Consider the following 18,995-nt stretch of genomic DNA (forward strand, 5'->3'; position numbering starts at 1 on the left):
ACCTTTATAAATATATAAATATATGTATTGATACTGATAAACGATAAGTGAACTAGTCATTAGCCATATCTATTTAATGGTCGTTAATGGCGTTAGAACTAAATGAGGCGTAAGTACGAATACTAATATTATTGGTTATTGTGGATTCACTTACGGGTCATCATCGTACATTGTGTATCTGATGGCCGACTTGTTCGCGAATAATGCGGAGAGCTGAATTCTTCGACATAATTGTCGTATCTTTCTGTGTTTGTAATATGTAACCACCTTCCATATTGATATAGTTCATACTATGTTTAGATCATAGAAATTTGAATCTTAAAATACCAGAGATGTGGCGGTTTTTTGTTCAAATCCTACAAATAATAATATACGTAAGAAAAATCAAAATATTTAAATGGTTATAATCTTTTCAGTCATGAAGGCGCGCCCCTCTACGCTAAATTTAGCGTGCATTAGTACGACTGATGCTTGTGTTTATTGCTATTAGTACAAGATGTCTTAGTGTGCGTGAGATGATTAATATAAGAATAAAGACAAAATAAATACAAATTAGATTATATTTCTTAAGACACGCCGCGAGTTAACGTCATGGGGCGCGGCATTGTGAACGAACACATCTGTAATATTATTTTATAAGTTAGTTTATAGTCGTTTTTTATTATCAAAGTCCCAGATATTATTCTAAGCTATTATTTACTTGTTTAATTAGCGCGTGTGTCAGAACTTACAACTGAATTTAAATCTGTTTTTTCTCTTTCAATACTACATATATTGTTCTGGTGACAACACAATACACTTTACTTCAGTCAAGTTTTTATCGAGATATTTTAGCTTGTTTTTATAAATATTCTTAATTTCTTTTACTCTTTGTAACGCAACGTAAATGAAGTCAGAATATTTTTTTTAGGTTATATCAGCTAGTAAACATTAATCTAATCTCTAAACCCCCCACTAAACCGAGAGGCAGTTTTTTCACCTAACTGTTTACGGTTATAGCAAGTTCAAACCAGTATGATGTAATATTTCCGTCTTGTATTTATAATTTAAATTGCTAATTAAATTTATATTTTTTCCCAAACACTAACACATACACACAATATTTTGCTAAGTAACACATACTTACATTTTTATTATTTAAGATAAAATGGAACAAACAAGTGGCTAATTTAAATTCAAACACTGCGTTAGAACACGTCATTAAGATCTATTAAAAGATTTACATCTAGAAAAAAACAGCGAGCACCGCGCTTGAGAAACATCGCTCGAATTTACTTAGCTGTGATACGGAGTTGATGTCTAAATCATAGTGTCCGCTGAACATAGGCGGCCAGAAAATTGCATATGTTCGATGCTATGTCGATAGTTCAATGGTACTCCCGCCGCCCCAGCGGGTCGCAGTGAATGTCGCATTTCATTCCTGACACGTTAAGCTTTTGTCGTCGGTTAACTCACGCTCAACTGGAGGGAAAAATTGAAAAGATCGAATATTAGGAATTGTTTGCAATCTGGCATCTGTATTCTTACAAAAAATATAAGTGAGGACGGATGATAAGATTTTTTCCGGTTCAATAGAATCTTACAAAACTCGATGTTAGTTATGGTCATTTGGTTATTAACTCATCTAATTGTTGAATTCAATTATTTCATATAAACAAATTTACTCTACTGTTAAAGCGCGAACTACTCATAATTTAAGTATTTCTTCTTTTAATGGTTATTGGGTTGATGTTAAAACGATATGCACGAAGGCATCGCGTTGCTATTATTGGGCGGTTGACTTATGGGACGCGAGCGTGCGGGAACACGTGAGCTCCAAATGTGCATTTAAAGCTGCATTATAGCCAATTCCACTTTACTTATAATGTAATTAATTATTTATTAATGTATTAAATAATTTTATTTATTCATACTCGTTGTTTTAAGTATTCTTATCTAAATTAACGCAAATATTCTAATAGATTATTATCAACAGAAAGTTATTAAAATTTAAAATATTTTTTACTGATATACAATGCTGAATATTCTTTTTGTATATATTTTATCTTAGATTGTTTGAACGCGTTAATCTCAGGCCTTGTTGCGTAAGATAGCCCGTTTATTGGAGTTATAGTAGCAAAATAACATCACGTCACCATGAGCGCAAACGCAGTAACGTATAACGCGGATAGAACCATGCGAAACAGCTAGTTCATATAACACACTTACCGACGTGTATATATGGTCAAAATAAAAATTCTGGTCGGTTTCGAAATGAAAATAATTTGACATAAGATGAAAGATGGTAGAATAACTCATCATTTTTTGTATCATCTTAGAACTGCTTTCAATTTAAAATATTGCCATTTTACTCGGAGAATAAATAGTACACTTCTGGTTTGGCGTTTTTTTAGCGTTTTATCGTCAAACGTTCTACCTAAATAGTTGTCCGAAACGACATTTGATGCATTTAGTTTGAGCCCTGACACAACAATACACATGGCGTGGTCGTTCTTCAATATTACACTACTCAGTGCCTACTTTTTCTCTGTTTCTTCCTGTTCAGATATAGGTATTGTTACATTTACAGCTTATAATATAGAAAACAATATTTTATCATGTACTTTATCGTCAACGATATTTGACTATAAATCAAGAAAATATTTGTATGGCATACGCCAACTGCTTTAGCGTGGTGAGACGAAGAGGTTACTAGCTCCACCCAAACACTCAATACCATTGGCCTGATGCGGCGCCTTAACAAAGACATTTACAATGTTGTTTCCATTACACAAGATGATCATGCGATCATGACGGAGATGATTGCTCATTTTTCAGCACCTCGACCGATTGTATGTAACTTACAAAGTCAGAATACCAACAAATATAAGTGGTCAATTCAAAATTAAAACTACACTTTCGAGTAGGCTCTTGAAAGCACTTTTGACTCCTCATTTTGTAAAGCTACAGAATTGAATTTAATGTTAAGCATCGATAAGAAACGAAATCAACTGTATTTTAAAAAAGATTAAAGAACACCTTGTCTTAATGCCTTCGCCAATGATAGGAGGGCTGGTTTATTATTTTCGACGGGCAAATCAGAATTGCGAAGGGGAAATGCTGCTTGCATTCTTTCCACAAATCAATGCGGCCATGATAACTATACAACAACTATTATTATTTTTTATTTGTTATATACATATATGTATTTAAGGCCTCAATGAGTAGAGACTGTTTTTCGTGCGTGTATTATCATATATTTATCTATGAATAGTTTTTATAGTAAGAGTTAAATGTGTAAAGGAAATACTTCTTTTTTCAAATTCAATTCTTCCCTCAACAAGGACGTATTCCGTTTGCCGCGCCGGGAACTTGACGTTGTTAGTTTACTATCGGGGACTTCCCGTGTTTATGCAATACGCTCTAAGAGGTGCGAAGGACAGAGTATTATTATAATATTAATTCAAAATTAAATGAATTGTAATTGAACTTGTTGCTACTCGGAGTTTTTGCGTGTCAAGTCTCACCGCCCGCGCCCGTCTTGCCAAGTTTTTTGCCGCATTATGTCAGACGTTGCTTCAAACCAAACATAATTATTAATAACCCATCTATTATATAAAACATTTGCATAAAAGTACACTCTATGCTCATAACAATAAGGTCACACCTATCCGACCGATGAGCGACATTCGACTTTACACTCTATTAAAAAGTTGTAAAATTTCTTTTTACGAGCTTAAACGAATAAAATCTTAATGACGATCATCTTTAGAATTAGAATTGTATAAAGTAATTAGTCGTTGTAATTAAATCGTAGTATTATAATGGCGATGATTTAATGATCGCGACTTTTTGTCCACTAGCAACATTGTTTTTATCGTGAAATAGACAGTGTGACTACATAATCTGTGCTTAAAATAAAACAGCCGAGATAATAATTTCTTAGAAAGAGGACAGGAAACAACTTTTATGTAATATTATTATAAATATCGCAATTTTTTTTTTTAAGTTTATTTATCCAAGGCCTTCTCCAATTTTACTTTTGAGGAGAAATGAAACTGATTCCAGAAAAGCTACTCCAACGCATGGAATAGATAATATTATCTTTTTAGTACCTTCCACCCAAGATGGCAGCCCGGTCGACCACTCCTCGAGGTCACAAAATAGGTTTATTCATGAAAATTATTACTACCGTTAAAGAAAAAGACAAATAAATAATTATAGAATTGAATATTTTAATAATAATCTGTGGTATTTACTATGAATTCGTAAATAAAAAAGTCGTTAAAATGTCCATGAAATATCGGAACTTAGGAAATAAGATAAAAGTTATTAGGTATTACCTAGTAGTCAAGTGGAACGACTACATTATTGATAAACACATGAAGCGCAAGCGTTTGCAGTTAATAGTATAGCAGAGCCATTAGCAAATCCCATGGAATATGTTAATCTAAGATTTGTTTACGTCTGTGTCTTCCACGATTGGAGTAGCGTATAAAATATTCATACAGCAAACCGAACTATTGTTGATTTCGACTGAGCGTATTCTAGTCGAACTAATAGTTCTAAGTTAGGGACTACAATACATTCGGTGGTTAAATCAAGTCCAAAACTCGACTAATACGCTAACTACCGAATGTGTAGTTAGCAGTCGCCTTGAACCGAGCGGAATACCAATGAATGTTTACATGTAGCGCTTACCGAGCGCGCATTCTAATGTTTGTTTCGTACCTTTTATCGAGTTTAAAGTGACGTGACTACACGTGTAATATTTGAATAGCCTGTTGTTGCTCTGTGCGAGTCGACTTGGTGGGTGCCGCACACTCACTGGAACCGCTGAACAGCAGTACAAAGTGTCGTTATAATTATTATAGTCTGGATTGATGTGTAGGTACTGGCTAAAAAGGTAGCCAATGTTACACGGACACATAACGTCTTAAGTCTCGCGTTGTTAGACGATGTTAGGCGATGGTTGTGACATTGATGAGTTGTTACCATCATGTGGCTGTTAGGAATGTGCATTGTATTTTTTTATTAAGATTGGAGAATTGTTTTTTTTCAAAAATTCCAAAAATCCAAAATAATATCTCTAAATAACAATGAATTAACATCACAATAATCTACAAAAACGGTACCAAACGTACATTCCCATACATTGTAAGATATACAAATTATCACGTAGAGAGCATATATTTATAACAGACATTTTAAATCTGAGTGGGAGATTAGTAACATCCTGAAATAGAAAACTCTGTACTAAAATTATAAATAGTAAGTAAGTCTAAAGTAACTCTCTCAGTTAGTTACATCATAACTGCGACCATTAGTTACGACTGAGCCATTGAACTGATTGTGTTAAAGTTTCACCTTGAGGCCAGCCAGGGTCCTGGGTGAGGGCATAGGACCTTGCGGCATCTAAGGGATAATAACAATAGGAGGAGCTGGAGGCGATAACTAGTCTTTTATAAATATGTCAGATCTAATTTATATAATATGTACTAGCAATACGACGACTGTCATGTATTATATACTAGATTCCGTCCGCCGTGATGCAGGAGCAGGAATTAGGGATAAAGAGTAACTTGGGTGTTATTCGAGACTATAATCTGTTTGTGACCAATTTTATTCGTATCCATTCAACCGTTTTGGCTCGATTGAGTTACAAACATACTTTCATCCACGATACATTTATATCTTCCCCGCAACCCGCTTTGTCTTCTGGTGAGTTTTAGTTGTGTTTTCGTAAAGCGTTCTTATAGTAACGCAATACAAAAAATAGAAATAATAATACCTAATATTTTTTTCATTAAAATTTACATTTCAATCTCCGACAATAATTATATTACACATACTAGACTTGCGTAACCAGCGGGTCAACACCGATGTTAGAAATATAAATAAAATAACTACCACTGAAATATCTTTTATCCTTTTAATCCTGTAAGTCTTGTATTCAATAAACGTATCACTTAAGTTATACACACATACATATACACCTGTTGTCGCTACGATTTTTGAAGCGGGCAACATTAAAAAAAAAAGAAAACATTGGCGGGAAATTTAAGCTCTCTTCTGGATACGCTAGAACCGGGAACATTGTTATAACATTATCTTACATTACTGTATTGTTTTACTTTAATTCTTAACTTAACCAATAAAGAAATACCTTATTAATTAATTTCGAGAGTGATACATACAACTTATATAAATACACCGTACAAAGAACTAGCAGCATTTAATTAACAAATAACTTGCTTTTACACACCGTATAGTAGTTTTGAGCATTAACGTTGCTAAGATACTTTGTCAAAACCATACGAAAAGAAATACAAAAATTTTATATCTTTTTTGCTTGATATTATTGACAGACTTATCTCTATATTGATTTTACAATTATTTTTCAAAATATTTGGATCGTTTTTTCCAGACAAGTAATTTGAAGAGCATTAAGTTTTAATGTCAAAACCAAATCAACTACAAATGTCAGTTTTATTGTTAAACAATATCGTTATTTCTTTAAATTCATTCATTCATTTAAATTCATTTTTGTTGCGAGATCATAAAACATAAATTAATAATAGGTTTCGTAATTCTAAGTAAATCTAAAATAAATAGGTAACTCTTACAATAGTAATTAGTTAGGTAAATTGATGATATTTCGTTGACACAATGAAAAATTATTCAGTTTTAATTACAAACAAACACTTCATTTGGAATCAAACTTTAAAACCGTTTAATATAAATGCAATTAAAACGAGGTAACGATAACACTCATAACAAATACAATAATTTTTAAAGATTTGCCGCGCTATTCTTTAAGAACTCACTTCGTATTTCACTCGAGAAATATCGAAAACCGATGTTGATACTATTATGATCCTTTAAACGGTACATTAAGCCAATGTCGCATATCACTTACTGACATCTCACGATCGCGTTCCGAATTGAGTTCCGAGGTGGCTCTTACAGAATAGCTAACCAGTGCGTGGTTTTTACGATAGCAAATTGCTATCATTATATTCGATGGATAACGTGATATGAGATTTGATCAAAGCGTTCAGGCCGTCCGGCAAGAACGCGTCGCATCCCATCAGAAATTGCTCCATCGTTATAAAATTAGAATTGTCTTCCACGACGTTCATCTGACTCCGATGGCTTTCCTTTGCGGAGTCGTTTCTTTGGTCGTTATGGTAATAGTGCTGGTCTATTGGGAGCGCTGCCGGCGTTTCTGTTCCGGACACGACATAAAATACCTCATCATCCGTTTGCACGCCCTGGCTGGTGCACACCTGCAATGGTGCATAGTTATAATTCTCGGTTTGTGTGGAGCTGTCGCTGGTCAAAGTGGCGGGGAGGTTCAGCGTGGGTACCGCCGATTTTTTCAAAAGTAGCTTTCCGTACATACGTTGCTCAAAATGCAAGCTACAAATATGCATGTGGCGAAGCTGTTCAGCGTCTTTACCTTTTAAATCGTCCCTCTTGCATGCTTGAATCCATATTAAGCACCTAAAACAAGAATACTTATCTTAGGTACCAATACATATTAGGTACTGAGCGGTTAGTGTATCGGTACGCCTCAGTGTTTGTATTCCTTAATACATAAGTTCAATGCAGTCAGCCGACTGGCTGGGGACAGGTAAACATATAATAAATACAAGATCACGTGTATATCTTTATTCGCGCAGAGATAAAAACATATAATCAGCTAAAACGACTGCTGTTCGTAGAATACAATTCATGATCGACGTCCATCCCTTCCCTTATATTATATAAATAATACACAACTTTCAACAAAGGACCTACATAAAGCACGCTATTCGCGACGTCAATACGCGCTTAAAGCTTTGAAAGCTAGATATCTACACTCGATACATAGCTCGAAGCCACTCAATCGATAAAAACCTTTGATGTGAGGGGAATGCAACCCAATTAAAAGCATAAGGGCTCACCTTTCATCTCTCGGGAATTGATGGAACCTGACTCCTTTGTGCTTGTGCGATGTCGAGCCGCAGCGGAAGACCGCGCAGCTCGTGTTGACCATCGCGACGCGTGACACGCGCCGGCGATCGCTCCCGGCCGACTGAGGCGGCGGCCGGGCGCGCCTCCCCACCCCACGCGCCCTCCCCACCACCCACCCGCTGCATCGCTTTCAGCTTTCAGCTCAAAATACACGTATGCAAATATGGAATAGGCTTTGTGGATTTTATGCACGTGAATTTTTAAATATTGTATATGCATAGAGCATTCGCTTAAAGTAAACCGTCCTTTGCTGAGATTTTTCACGAAACATTTTCCATAGTTTATTTTCTTTGTGTAGCGACGTACCAAATATCCATACATACTTATATAACGAGAGGAATCTCATTAAAGCGCGTTATTTAGCACAATGAGTAACAATGAGCACTTGTGCAGATGTATCTGCTCTTCTGACACCGCTGACCTCTGAACAGAAACGTGCCTATTCTATTGTCCGCTAACGAAGCGACTATCTCGTTTCGATCTCGTTACGTAACATCAGTCACGTGGCCACGTGAGCCGGCGCCGTCGCCCGTCGCCGCTCGGTTACAGGACGAAAACAATTTACTTCATTTGTATCGCGGCACTGATTATGGCAAGCATTCTATATTTTGCTGTTCCCATTGATTGAATACATTTTCTCCTCTAATATTAAATATTATTAAACTCGATTATCTTATTATAACTCGATACTGTAATGAACATTGATTAGATTTGAAATCTAATCAATGTTCATTACTTACTTTATAGTTCGTATTTATGACATTAAAATTGCAGTTACCTCATGTTTTTTTTTTATAAAATATTGTATATCATATATTATAAACGTAACCAGGTACATTTGTCGCCAAATCCCCGACGAGTAACGTAAAGTAAGTATTAGTGAAGTAAGTAAGTACATTCGTTCCGACCGAATGCCCAATCACCACTTATCACGTTAGTGAGTTGGCCTCGCTTCGACGAGCAGAAGAAATGCAACGACATCTCCAAGGTTAAGGCCAACGTTGGTGGAGTCAAAGACTAATCAAGCCACACCTACCGATGTAATTTCATATGCTGCCTAACAACCGTCGACCCGTCGAACATTGTTGTATTGATTCAAAAGGTTTAACGTTTCATCTGCGGTCGGAATGTCTGTACATTTGGAGATTATATCTTTTACGTTAGGTTTCGTTTAAAATTACCATTACTGTATACCATTTGTGAAATACAGTTGCCCTTGTGATTTGATATTATATATGCAACAAAATAACTCTGTGACATATATTGACAATTAGATTGTATGAAATCTAAATATTATTACCACTTTTTAATTAAAATTAAAAGATCTACTGGTCCAGAATGTAGACTCTAATGAAGAAGAAAATTGCAAGAAGTTCATAGTTAAAGCAATAGGTATTCACTTCCATCATAACAAACACTGAAATAGTATATAGACTCCTCTCAAAAGGAGATGAGGCAAAGCCAGTGATGTGAAATTTACAGGTATGGTTTACCTGTAGAGGTGATTGACTTGGTATACTCTGTGCAGTACTCGCGATGTATATAAAAACTGTAAGCATCAATAAAAGGTTGGCAGCAATTCGGGTGTATGCCACGTCTGTCCCCGGCGTGTGTCTGTGACGCAAACATCGTTGTAACTATGTTGAAATTTGTTATCAGTACATCGAATGGCGGGCAATCGATTACCGATGGCGTTGCGTTATGTACCTAATTTGCGGTTCACATAGAAATTAGTGGAAAACTGTTTTTATACAAATTTGCTCGGAGATCTCGACTTTATTTATGTGAACTTGTGGAAATTTTATAATACATGTGTTATATACATATTATAATACATATATGTGTGTTCAAAAACAACTGCACTGAGAGTGTAAGAACTGCCAAACTAAGAAATACTGGGTTACTAAGCATATTTTGGGAGAACACTCCAATAACTTGTAGTTGGCTCGAACCATGGCCTAATTCTCGGAACTTGGATTTCGGACCTCGGGATATGCATCGTATAAGCTAGCCACTAAACCAACGACACTGAGATCGGCAAATAGAAAGACTAACCCTATTAAATGGACAACCGCACATCTTAAGAGTGAAAAATATTGGAAATCAGATATTACACTAACATCTAGTCCACAACATGGCGCTGCCAGAAAGACGAGGTAGTCCGACAACTAGAAAAAACGGAATTTCATAAATGGCTGGCTTTGAATTTTCGGTTAGTGAGTCCAAAAATACAAGATAAAACTACACCAGAAAATAAAGCAATCAGAACTGAAATAAACCATTCCACGACCAATAACACGTACCTTGCTTTAAATTATTCGTATAAATATTTTCGAAGAGTGCCTTTGGAGCTTAAATATACATATGTTATATATAAACAGGATATTGGGCAATAGTTCAGTCCTGTGGTATCGATTTCGTTCTATTGGGCAATTCAATTCTAGCGAGACAGAGTATCTTATAACTAAAGTTCCTACGATGCACTTTACAAAAAATGTAATAATTTGAGCATAGTCACCTATTATCGTATATAGCAAAGTTTCACGCCTAGCTCTGGAAACTGGAGTCAGGATTTCTGTGATCCTTTAAATCGTATATACAAAAATGTATGTCGGTGTATCATCGTTATACTGTAAAATTTACGACATACAGCTGTAAGTATTTTTTATGAAGGAGGTTTTATTGCTATTCATTACGTTGTATCTCGCCGGAAAATGGCGTTGCTGCCCTCCAAATTGTGTACCGTAATAGTGATCGCCATGACAATTAAGTAAATATATATATATATATATATACAGGCAAAATAAAGTCACCGATTTTGCAAGTAAATAAGGAATATCTAGAATAAATAATTTACAATAAATGTCTTTCATTTATATAAATTACATAGAGTTTAACAAACAAAGACATCAATAAAAAACCTTCTCTTTTTGCTAATTATTTTCCTGTCATTATATAAGAATCTTGTTTAATGTAAACCTGTTACTGTTACTAACATTATCTAAAACGGGATATTTACCATGTTTTTTATTTTTATTTGGTGGAGCTCGATATTTCGACATTGTCTCGTGAACAAGACATTCGTAGATAATGTCGAAATATCGAGCTCCACCAAATAAAAATAAAAAACATGGTAAATATCCCGTTTTAGATAATGTTAGTAATAAAAATAACCATGTTAATTTAAAATCTGTTACTGTTAGTTTATGTCTAAGCATGATTCTCGTCCGATCTCGCAGCCCGTTACCGCCGCCCCTCGTCGATCGATTAGGACAATCTCAATCAACAATTGACGAGTTGTGACAATAACAGGGACTGATGATTTAACCTGCGGGGACTCTAACGAGACCCGCATATAACATAGCTCCGCAGGCACAGTACTCATGAAACATGGAAAACAATGATAACCAAAAATACTATTTTTCAAGCATTTAGAACATTCAAGGAATGTTACAAATATCCCAAAAAGGAATCTCTCGGGGAATTGGTGACATAAAGTATTAAATCTCATAAATATTTTATTAGATATTACTCTGATATGAAATTAGAAACAAATGATAAATATGTCGAAAATAGTTTCTCGGGGCTGATTTAAGAATACCAGGTGTAAGACATTTCTGGATTCCGGTCGTGATGTTATTACGAAGCCTCAAAGAATATTTGAAAATTAAAAAAAAAAACAAGGAGAGCATTGTTGACAAATTAAATAATAATTTTCGATTCTCAATACTTCATCGGTGATCTCACGTATGGAGCGAGAACTTAGTGATAAGAGGCCGCAGGAGAACAAATATTCAGGGGAAATAGCATACAGAGTGTAGTAAATTAATGTAATCTTTCTTCTTATAGTGACGTCACCTCGTACAGTTACAGTAAAACAATAATAAAAGTATCTAATCCACAAATTACTCATCCATTATCTTGAAGGCCCCGGAAAAGGTCAAACTAATACTTTTGATACAACCTTGCGTGTTGTTCGCCGGAAACATCATTATATAAATGTATTTATACTGTTATCTATTTATAGCTAAGATGTTACCTTAAATTTTAATAATACAATAATAAATACTTCAAACCTTTTCTTACGTGTGGGAACTAAAAACTCTAAACAAATATTTACAATTATTTATTTTATATCATATGAAGGCGGACTGGCAAATGGGCCACCTCATGGCTAGTGGTCACCACTGCAACACATTAGTATTGAACGAAATAATAATCATTCCTTATATCGCCGATAGGCAAGCCACCCTGGGAGCAAAGAAGTTATATCCCTTGTGCTTACGTTACACTAACTCACGACCCTTCAAACCGAAACTCAACAGTACTAAGTATTCCTGTTTGGCACTAGAATATAAGACGATTGGTTGGTACCCAGACTTGCACGAAGCCCCTCCAACGCGTACAATACCTACCTAATCATATTCCCCTTACCTTGCTTTGACTACCAGGCTCGAGACACGACCTATAGAATCGGAAGAGAACCATCAATTAGCGGAGCTATCGTAATTACATACAAAAAATCAATCTCATGTCGAACCGATAATCTCCTTCTTATTTAAATTGGCTAATAAAAGTTATTACACTAATTCCGTTGCCGCACGATAACCATTCACTGCCATGTTGCCATTATGTTGGTTTCTCTGGTAATTTATTACTGAACCGATTATGATTAAAACATATAATCATTTACAGTGAGTGAAATAATTGGATAGACTCGATTTTATTTTATTATCCATCGTGAAACTCGACTGCCATAAAAGTGTCTGCTCTTTCTAATATCTCTGGTATTATGGCGGAACAAATGGTCAGTGCTGTTTCGAATGGGAAACAAATCAGACTTCCCACCGGATCAAACGTTACACCAAGAAATCACATAAGTATTTTTGTAGATGGAAATAGGGTCATTTGAGGGCAAACATTTGGTTTATTGTACACTAGCGAACTATACAATAGTAAAACGATTGGGTTTTAAAATAAACAAAAGGTTTTCGATGTATGCGGCATAAACGATTTCAGCTAAACAAAAAAAATCATCCTGTATAACAAAATGATAATTATTAAAATGGAATGAATTAAAAAATAATCTATGCACCACCATTTTGAAAACATTAGTATTTGTTAGCATAATCACACAACATCAATTTCTTACATACCGTTTCGTTGTCGTCTGTCGATATAAAAAACTCCCTGACGTATTCCATCGTTTCCAGATAAATATCTGCAACGATTGTTATAAATCTAAATATAAACTTCATGTCAATAAGTAATCAATCATGCTAACTACATGAATTAAATGAACCATGATGTTACGAGGAGCAAAAAACTAAAACTTTTCTGTAACTCAGCGGTGACTTGCATTACTGCAATCTATATAACCAAAGTGCAATCACGGTACAGTCGCCCACTCGAACATACGTCGCTAAAAATGCACACTATTCTCATTCGTATTCCCAAACCGTAACGAGTGTTATTGCGCTGAACAATAATGTACATTAAAGTAAACGTTTGTATTGTACACTGAATGGCATAGCGACTAAAAATTATGCGACATTGATCTTTATTTGTAGTGAGATAGAAACGACATCGCTGTGTTTGAATACGTTCAAGGTGACACAACTGTCCGATGGTATATTATGACAGTTTACAATGAATAATGGTATTAATATTTTTATCACGGAATATTATTCAGCTGTGACTATTTGTCGGCCGATTAGTTGGGACGAACAAACTTACTTGTTAATTTTAATGTATATTTATTTACTCGTGTACTTTCCTAAATTGAATATTTCGATTTTGATAAAGCAGAATTATAGAGTGTGGAAGAAAGTATACCTACTTATAGACGACTTGTTAAGGTCTGCATTTTGTTAAGAATAACTAATATTCTATAAAATAATAGATTCAATAACTGAACACACATACACACACATTGTATTAATAATAATATTAATATCTGATTTGCTATCATTCAATAATAATATTGAATTATAGCTAATCAGGTGGCTTAAAATATTAATGATAAACGTTAGGTATGAGCTTCAGCTTTAAGGCGTTTAGGATTACACAATTCATTCAATTCTATTTTCTAACATAAAACTGTACTGTAGTCCACGTGTACATTGTTAACAAAATCCATCTCTAGAGATTCAAAATTACAATCGTATTTTTGGATTTGAGCCGACGATTCTCTATTTTCTAAACTAATGTTAACATAAAAAATGTTGGAAAATTTATGTTTCACAAATTCCATTTATTTAATCTTTGATCAACGATTAATTTTAAAACGTCTTAATCTTTGCATGCTCTTGGAAAAAATACTTTTATCTTTAAAGACTTAACAGTGAAACAACTAGAGTGTCGAAACAGACAATATTAATGACTACATTCAATTACAAAAGCAGAGTTAAATATAAAATAGTTTAGAGTGACTAGCTTTTCGGTTCTTCCAAGACTTGTCCTGCTTACGTTATTGAGTTACATAGGAGATACCTTACATTTGCCTACTATCTGGCTACTGGCTTAAAGCTGCTCGAATAGGGTTTAAGAATGAGAAAAGATTAAAAAAATCTTGACACTGAGATAATCTGAATTTTGCATTGTTTTTAATTGATCTGAATAGTGAATTTGACGATTCTTACGAAAATGTCTGTTTCCAGTTCTTCGCCAACTTATGTTATAAATAGTGTTGTGTTGTTAACAAACGCCCCAGATTGTCTACCATCTTATCCTAGTTTAAACTTAAAGATGGCCACCATTAGCTACTTGCACTGGACGGAAAAAAAATTGATATATAGCGCTTTTTGTACGTGTCTCGTTAACGTCGCTTTGGAAACAAGACGACAGTTTTAGACAATGTTGCGAGTACATCTCGTTAGTACGTTGTAATTAAGGAATTCGTTTAGTGGATTAATTCAAATTTAATATATATTTCATTCAGATTATTTTGGCTATTGAAATGTTTTTTCAAAAGACGAAATTTGTTTTTTAAATGGCTAAAACCTGCCGTTGGAATTCATTTAAAAAACAAAAATAATGACATAACATATCTGTCGACTCCCTCATTCGTAATCAGATGGGAGGAAAAATTCTAAACAAATGTATCGTTTCAGTGCAAACGGCTTTACGTTCTTCTACCACGTATTAACACCGTAGTGACTCACATTACACGATATGTAATATGCGTTTAATGCAGCAGAGCCATAAAAATCAATAAAAAAAGTATTAACATACCATTGGATAGTTACTGAGATATTATCGCCTGTCCTTCTTAGGTCTGAAATGTTTTTTTCTTAACCTGAGGTGGTGTTTGCTTTTGACAATCAATGGGCGTGTAACGCTTCGATGTTGATTAAAGATTTTGAACAGAAAACAAAAAAGCTAAGCATGTTGGAACGAGCATTTTCTTCTCCTTAATAAAAGACTGGCAGCAGTTGCCAATCACTAGGTAAACAAAGAATAATTGGAGTGCCGTGTTTTGCTTTGTGCAGAAATATTCCAAACCACAAAAGTTACAAAGGCTTAAAAGAAAAATATATTGTATTTATGCATAATTTTGATTACCGTTTGTGAGTGTAACATTTCTGCACAACACATTCAATACAATGTAATAAAAGTCGCGTGTGTGATCATCCTTAATCTTAAAAATACGTTTCGTAGCTGATTTATTATCATTCCTCTCGGACAGGAGAGATTTGCTCCGCTAGTTGTCAACTCCGTGCATTATCTGCGACAGATATTAGACAGCGTCCGAGCGTGAGGAATTTGACGAGACACGACTTTAATGACAATTAGAACTACTTTTTAAACGTTTTAATATTTTCGTCTTAAAAGTTGTGATTTATATTTCGTAGTGACGTTGATATATATAAAACCCCAAGATGCACGGTCTCGAACAAAATTAACACTCGGAACTGTCACCAAACACTCGGCGATTCTACATGAGCAGTTAATTAGCTACTTATAGTATGTATACTCGTATCTGCCCGTAAATAAGTTTCGGTAGGACACGTGTAGAATGAAAGTATTGTGAATAAGACATTAATGACACTATCAATAATAATATAATCAAATGGTTAAATTTGAATGATTTAAGTGTAAATTTGGCTAAGACTAAATATGTGCAATTAAATGTAAAAGCACGTAAAGAAATAAAAATGAATGTAAATTATTAGAATAAAATATCAACAAATGAAACAAATATTTACTGGTAAAATTATATATTTAATTGCACTGTATGCTTAAATTTGAGTCTAATTTTAATTTTTTTCATTAAAATTTTCAACGCATTCTGTAGTGATATAGTCTTTAAAACAAGTCTATAATTTTTTTTTCCTTAAGTTGACAATGACTTCATGTTTGCTAATTAACCTTTTAGGGCATTTGTGAAGTTCACTTTTTAAAATTTGGTTTCGAGATGTATCCAAAATTGAACCTCTACTTAGAGAATTTCTAGGAGATTTAAATTCTTTTTCATTTTCTAAATCAGTAATTGAACTCGTACGACAGACTTCAGTATTCGCGGCATCATCTGGTATTTCAATCTATAAGAAACATCAAAGTTATAAATATATATTAGCATACCAAATAATACTTTATAATACAGCGGCACTAAGGTTCTTCCATCTTCATCGTAGTAACGTACCTTGAGATCCAGTGGTGTATCAGATATTACCACATGCTGTAAAAAATAATGATTTGAATGAAGGTACGAAAACGTTTCTAAAAATGTATTTATCTGGCTTATGAAGGTTACTTACCATTACACTAGGAATAGCTGTTTTAAGAAGAGGTTTTATGCCCTATGCAGAGACATACATATCTTTTTCCAAAAAATGCTCTGAACAAACGACGCTTGATATATTCGGATTGAAAAATTCTTCACGCCTTTGTTGGCTGACGATTGATGTTCATTCTCCGCTTCGTAATGGATGACGAGGAAACCTAAAATATAAACATTTGAAATAAAATATGTAAATTAAGCAACGCGTCATAAAAACAACAAAAACGTGCAGTGACGCGGACAGAATGAGACTATTTGAAATGCGCGCACAATTCAAAATTGTCTCATTTTATGCGGACGATTTTAAGTCGTTGAGTTTTGATTTTATTCTTAAAATCATATATATAATTTATATGATATAATAATCATTTACACCATAACATACAATTTCAGCGATTGCGTTATAAAACTACGAGTCCCAGTAACATCACTCCAGTCACTGGCAGTATGACTACTGGTCCCAGTAAGGTATACATTGCCCGTAGTGTAAGTAATTGACACTCCGATAGGGCTCTTAGAGTCGATCGTCATAATATTATTAATTTTTATTTTAATGGATATTATAGCACGAGGCTGTGCCAAGTACCCTTAAAAGTATGGATCAATGCGTGAATATATTCCAGCGCGAGTAAAAAAGAACTCCAGGTATATTTATGTGAAAGAGGGACCTAATAAAATGACCTGTTATCAATAGTTACTGAAAACTAATAATATCTATAGATTGTTCCAGTCAAAGTGACGTCCCCTGAAGAGACGGAGTGGGTACCGCTGGCTTTTTAGTGGGTATCGCGGTGCCTTCAGCGCTGGTGAAACCCAAATACCCCTCAACATCATGTAGGGGATAAACGTAAAGGCGTTTTCTAGCAAAAAAAAAATGTAAAATACTTTACCTTAAGATTTACAAATTCGAAGCGATTTGATAACAGCTACAGGTACCAAAAGATACCCTCAGCAAGAACGAAGACGGGCACAGAGTCATAAAGTCAGCACTCAGTCTTCTGATTTTGTATCTGAGCAATCGGATTCAGAGGGTTGATGTAAATGGAAAGAGATCTCCCGGGTCTCCAGTTACTGTGGGGGTCCCTCAAGGATCAATTCTTGGACCATTTCTCTTCCTTGTTTATATAAATGACCTGCCACATCTCCTAGGTAATAAACTCGTGATAGAATTGTTTGCTGATGATACTTCTTTAATTTTTAAAATAAAAAGACGTATATGACGTGTATGACGATGTGAACAATGCTCTCTCTGAAATAGTAAATTGGTTTAGTGTTAATAATTTAATGTTAAATAGTAAAAAGACAAAATGTATTATATTCACTACTCCCAATGTAAGATGTGTCAAAAGGAGTGTACGCTTAAACGGGGAAGCATTAGATGTTTTAGAATCAACAGAGTTCCTTGGTATGACAATAGACTCTAAGCTCCAATGGGGGCCCCCATATAAATAAATTGGCGAATAGACTCAGCTCTGCAGCCTATGCGGTAAAAAAAAATAGACTTTTGACTGATGTGGATACGGCTCGCCTTATGTATTTCAGTTATTTCCACAATATAATGTCGTATGGCATCCTACTCTGGGGTAATGCAGCTGACATTAATACCATTTTTGTACTGCACAAGGGGGCTATTCGTGCAAGTTATAACCTGGGCCCAAAAGATTCGTTAAGAGGTAAATTTAAAGAAATTAAAATAATGATTGTCGCTTCTCAATTTGTTTTTGATAATGTTATGTATCTACGCAAAAACATAAATGATTTTCCCATAAATTGTGACGTACATTCTATTAACACTAGGAACAAGAATAAACTTGATACTCCAAATACCCGATTACACAGGGTTAGTAACTCTTTTTTGGGGCAATGTATACGTTTTTACAACATGATCCCAGAAAACGTTCAAAATTATTCAATTATAAAATTCAAAAGAATCGTTAAAGAGCGTTTGTGTGCTAAAGGATGTTACAATACTAATGACTTTTTAGTTGACTGCACAACTTGGGAATGAAATGATCGCCTCCAGGCTGTTTCAAATAACTAAAATATAATTATTATTGTACATGCAAAATGGAAAAAAAAAAATATCCCGCTGAGTTTCTTTCGCCGGTTCTTCTCAGGTCCGAGGTGTTAAATTCCGAACCGGTGGTAGATTTTTGACTATCAATAAGCAAGTGTAAACACTTCTATATTGAATAAAGATTTTTGACTTTGACTT

General features: G+C 34.6%; 1 protein-coding gene and 1 pseudogene across 1 annotated transcript; both read right to left on the minus strand.

The window, feature by feature from the left end:
- Window positions 1-6,512: 6,512 nt before the first annotated feature.
- Window positions 6,513-8,078, minus strand: LOC113404375 (THAP domain-containing protein 11-like). The gene is made up of 2 exons (XM_026645246.2): window positions 7,929-8,078; window positions 6,513-7,485 (listed from the first exon to the last, which is right to left on the minus strand). The coding sequence occupies exons 1-2, from the start codon at window positions 8,018-8,020 to the stop codon at window positions 6,972-6,974; spliced, it is 606 nt and encodes a 201-aa protein (XP_026501031.2). The 5' UTR covers window positions 8,021-8,078; the 3' UTR covers window positions 6,513-6,971.
- Window positions 8,079-16,213: 8,135 nt separating this feature from the next.
- LOC113404329 (uncharacterized) lies at window positions 16,214-16,991 on the minus strand (annotated as a pseudogene).
- Window positions 16,992-18,995: the final 2,004 nt, after the last annotated feature.

The sequence above is a fragment of the Vanessa tameamea genome, chromosome 17 (assembly GCF_037043105.1).
Source record: "Vanessa tameamea isolate UH-Manoa-2023 chromosome 17, ilVanTame1 primary haplotype, whole genome shotgun sequence".
Classification (NCBI taxonomy): domain Eukaryota; kingdom Metazoa; phylum Arthropoda; class Insecta; order Lepidoptera; family Nymphalidae; genus Vanessa; species Vanessa tameamea.

What these genes read in the sequence shown, in the direction of transcription:
- LOC113404375 (XM_026645246.2), bottom strand. Translation starts at nt 8,020, where the DNA reads ATGGTCAACACGAGCTGCGCGGTCTTCCGCTGCGGCTCGACATCGCAC. An exon ending in CAATTCCCGAGAGATGAAAG is followed by an intron (nt 7,486 to 7,928) that starts GTGAGCCCTTAT and finishes TTCTTGTTTTAG; the next exon opens with GTGCTTAATATGGATTCAAG.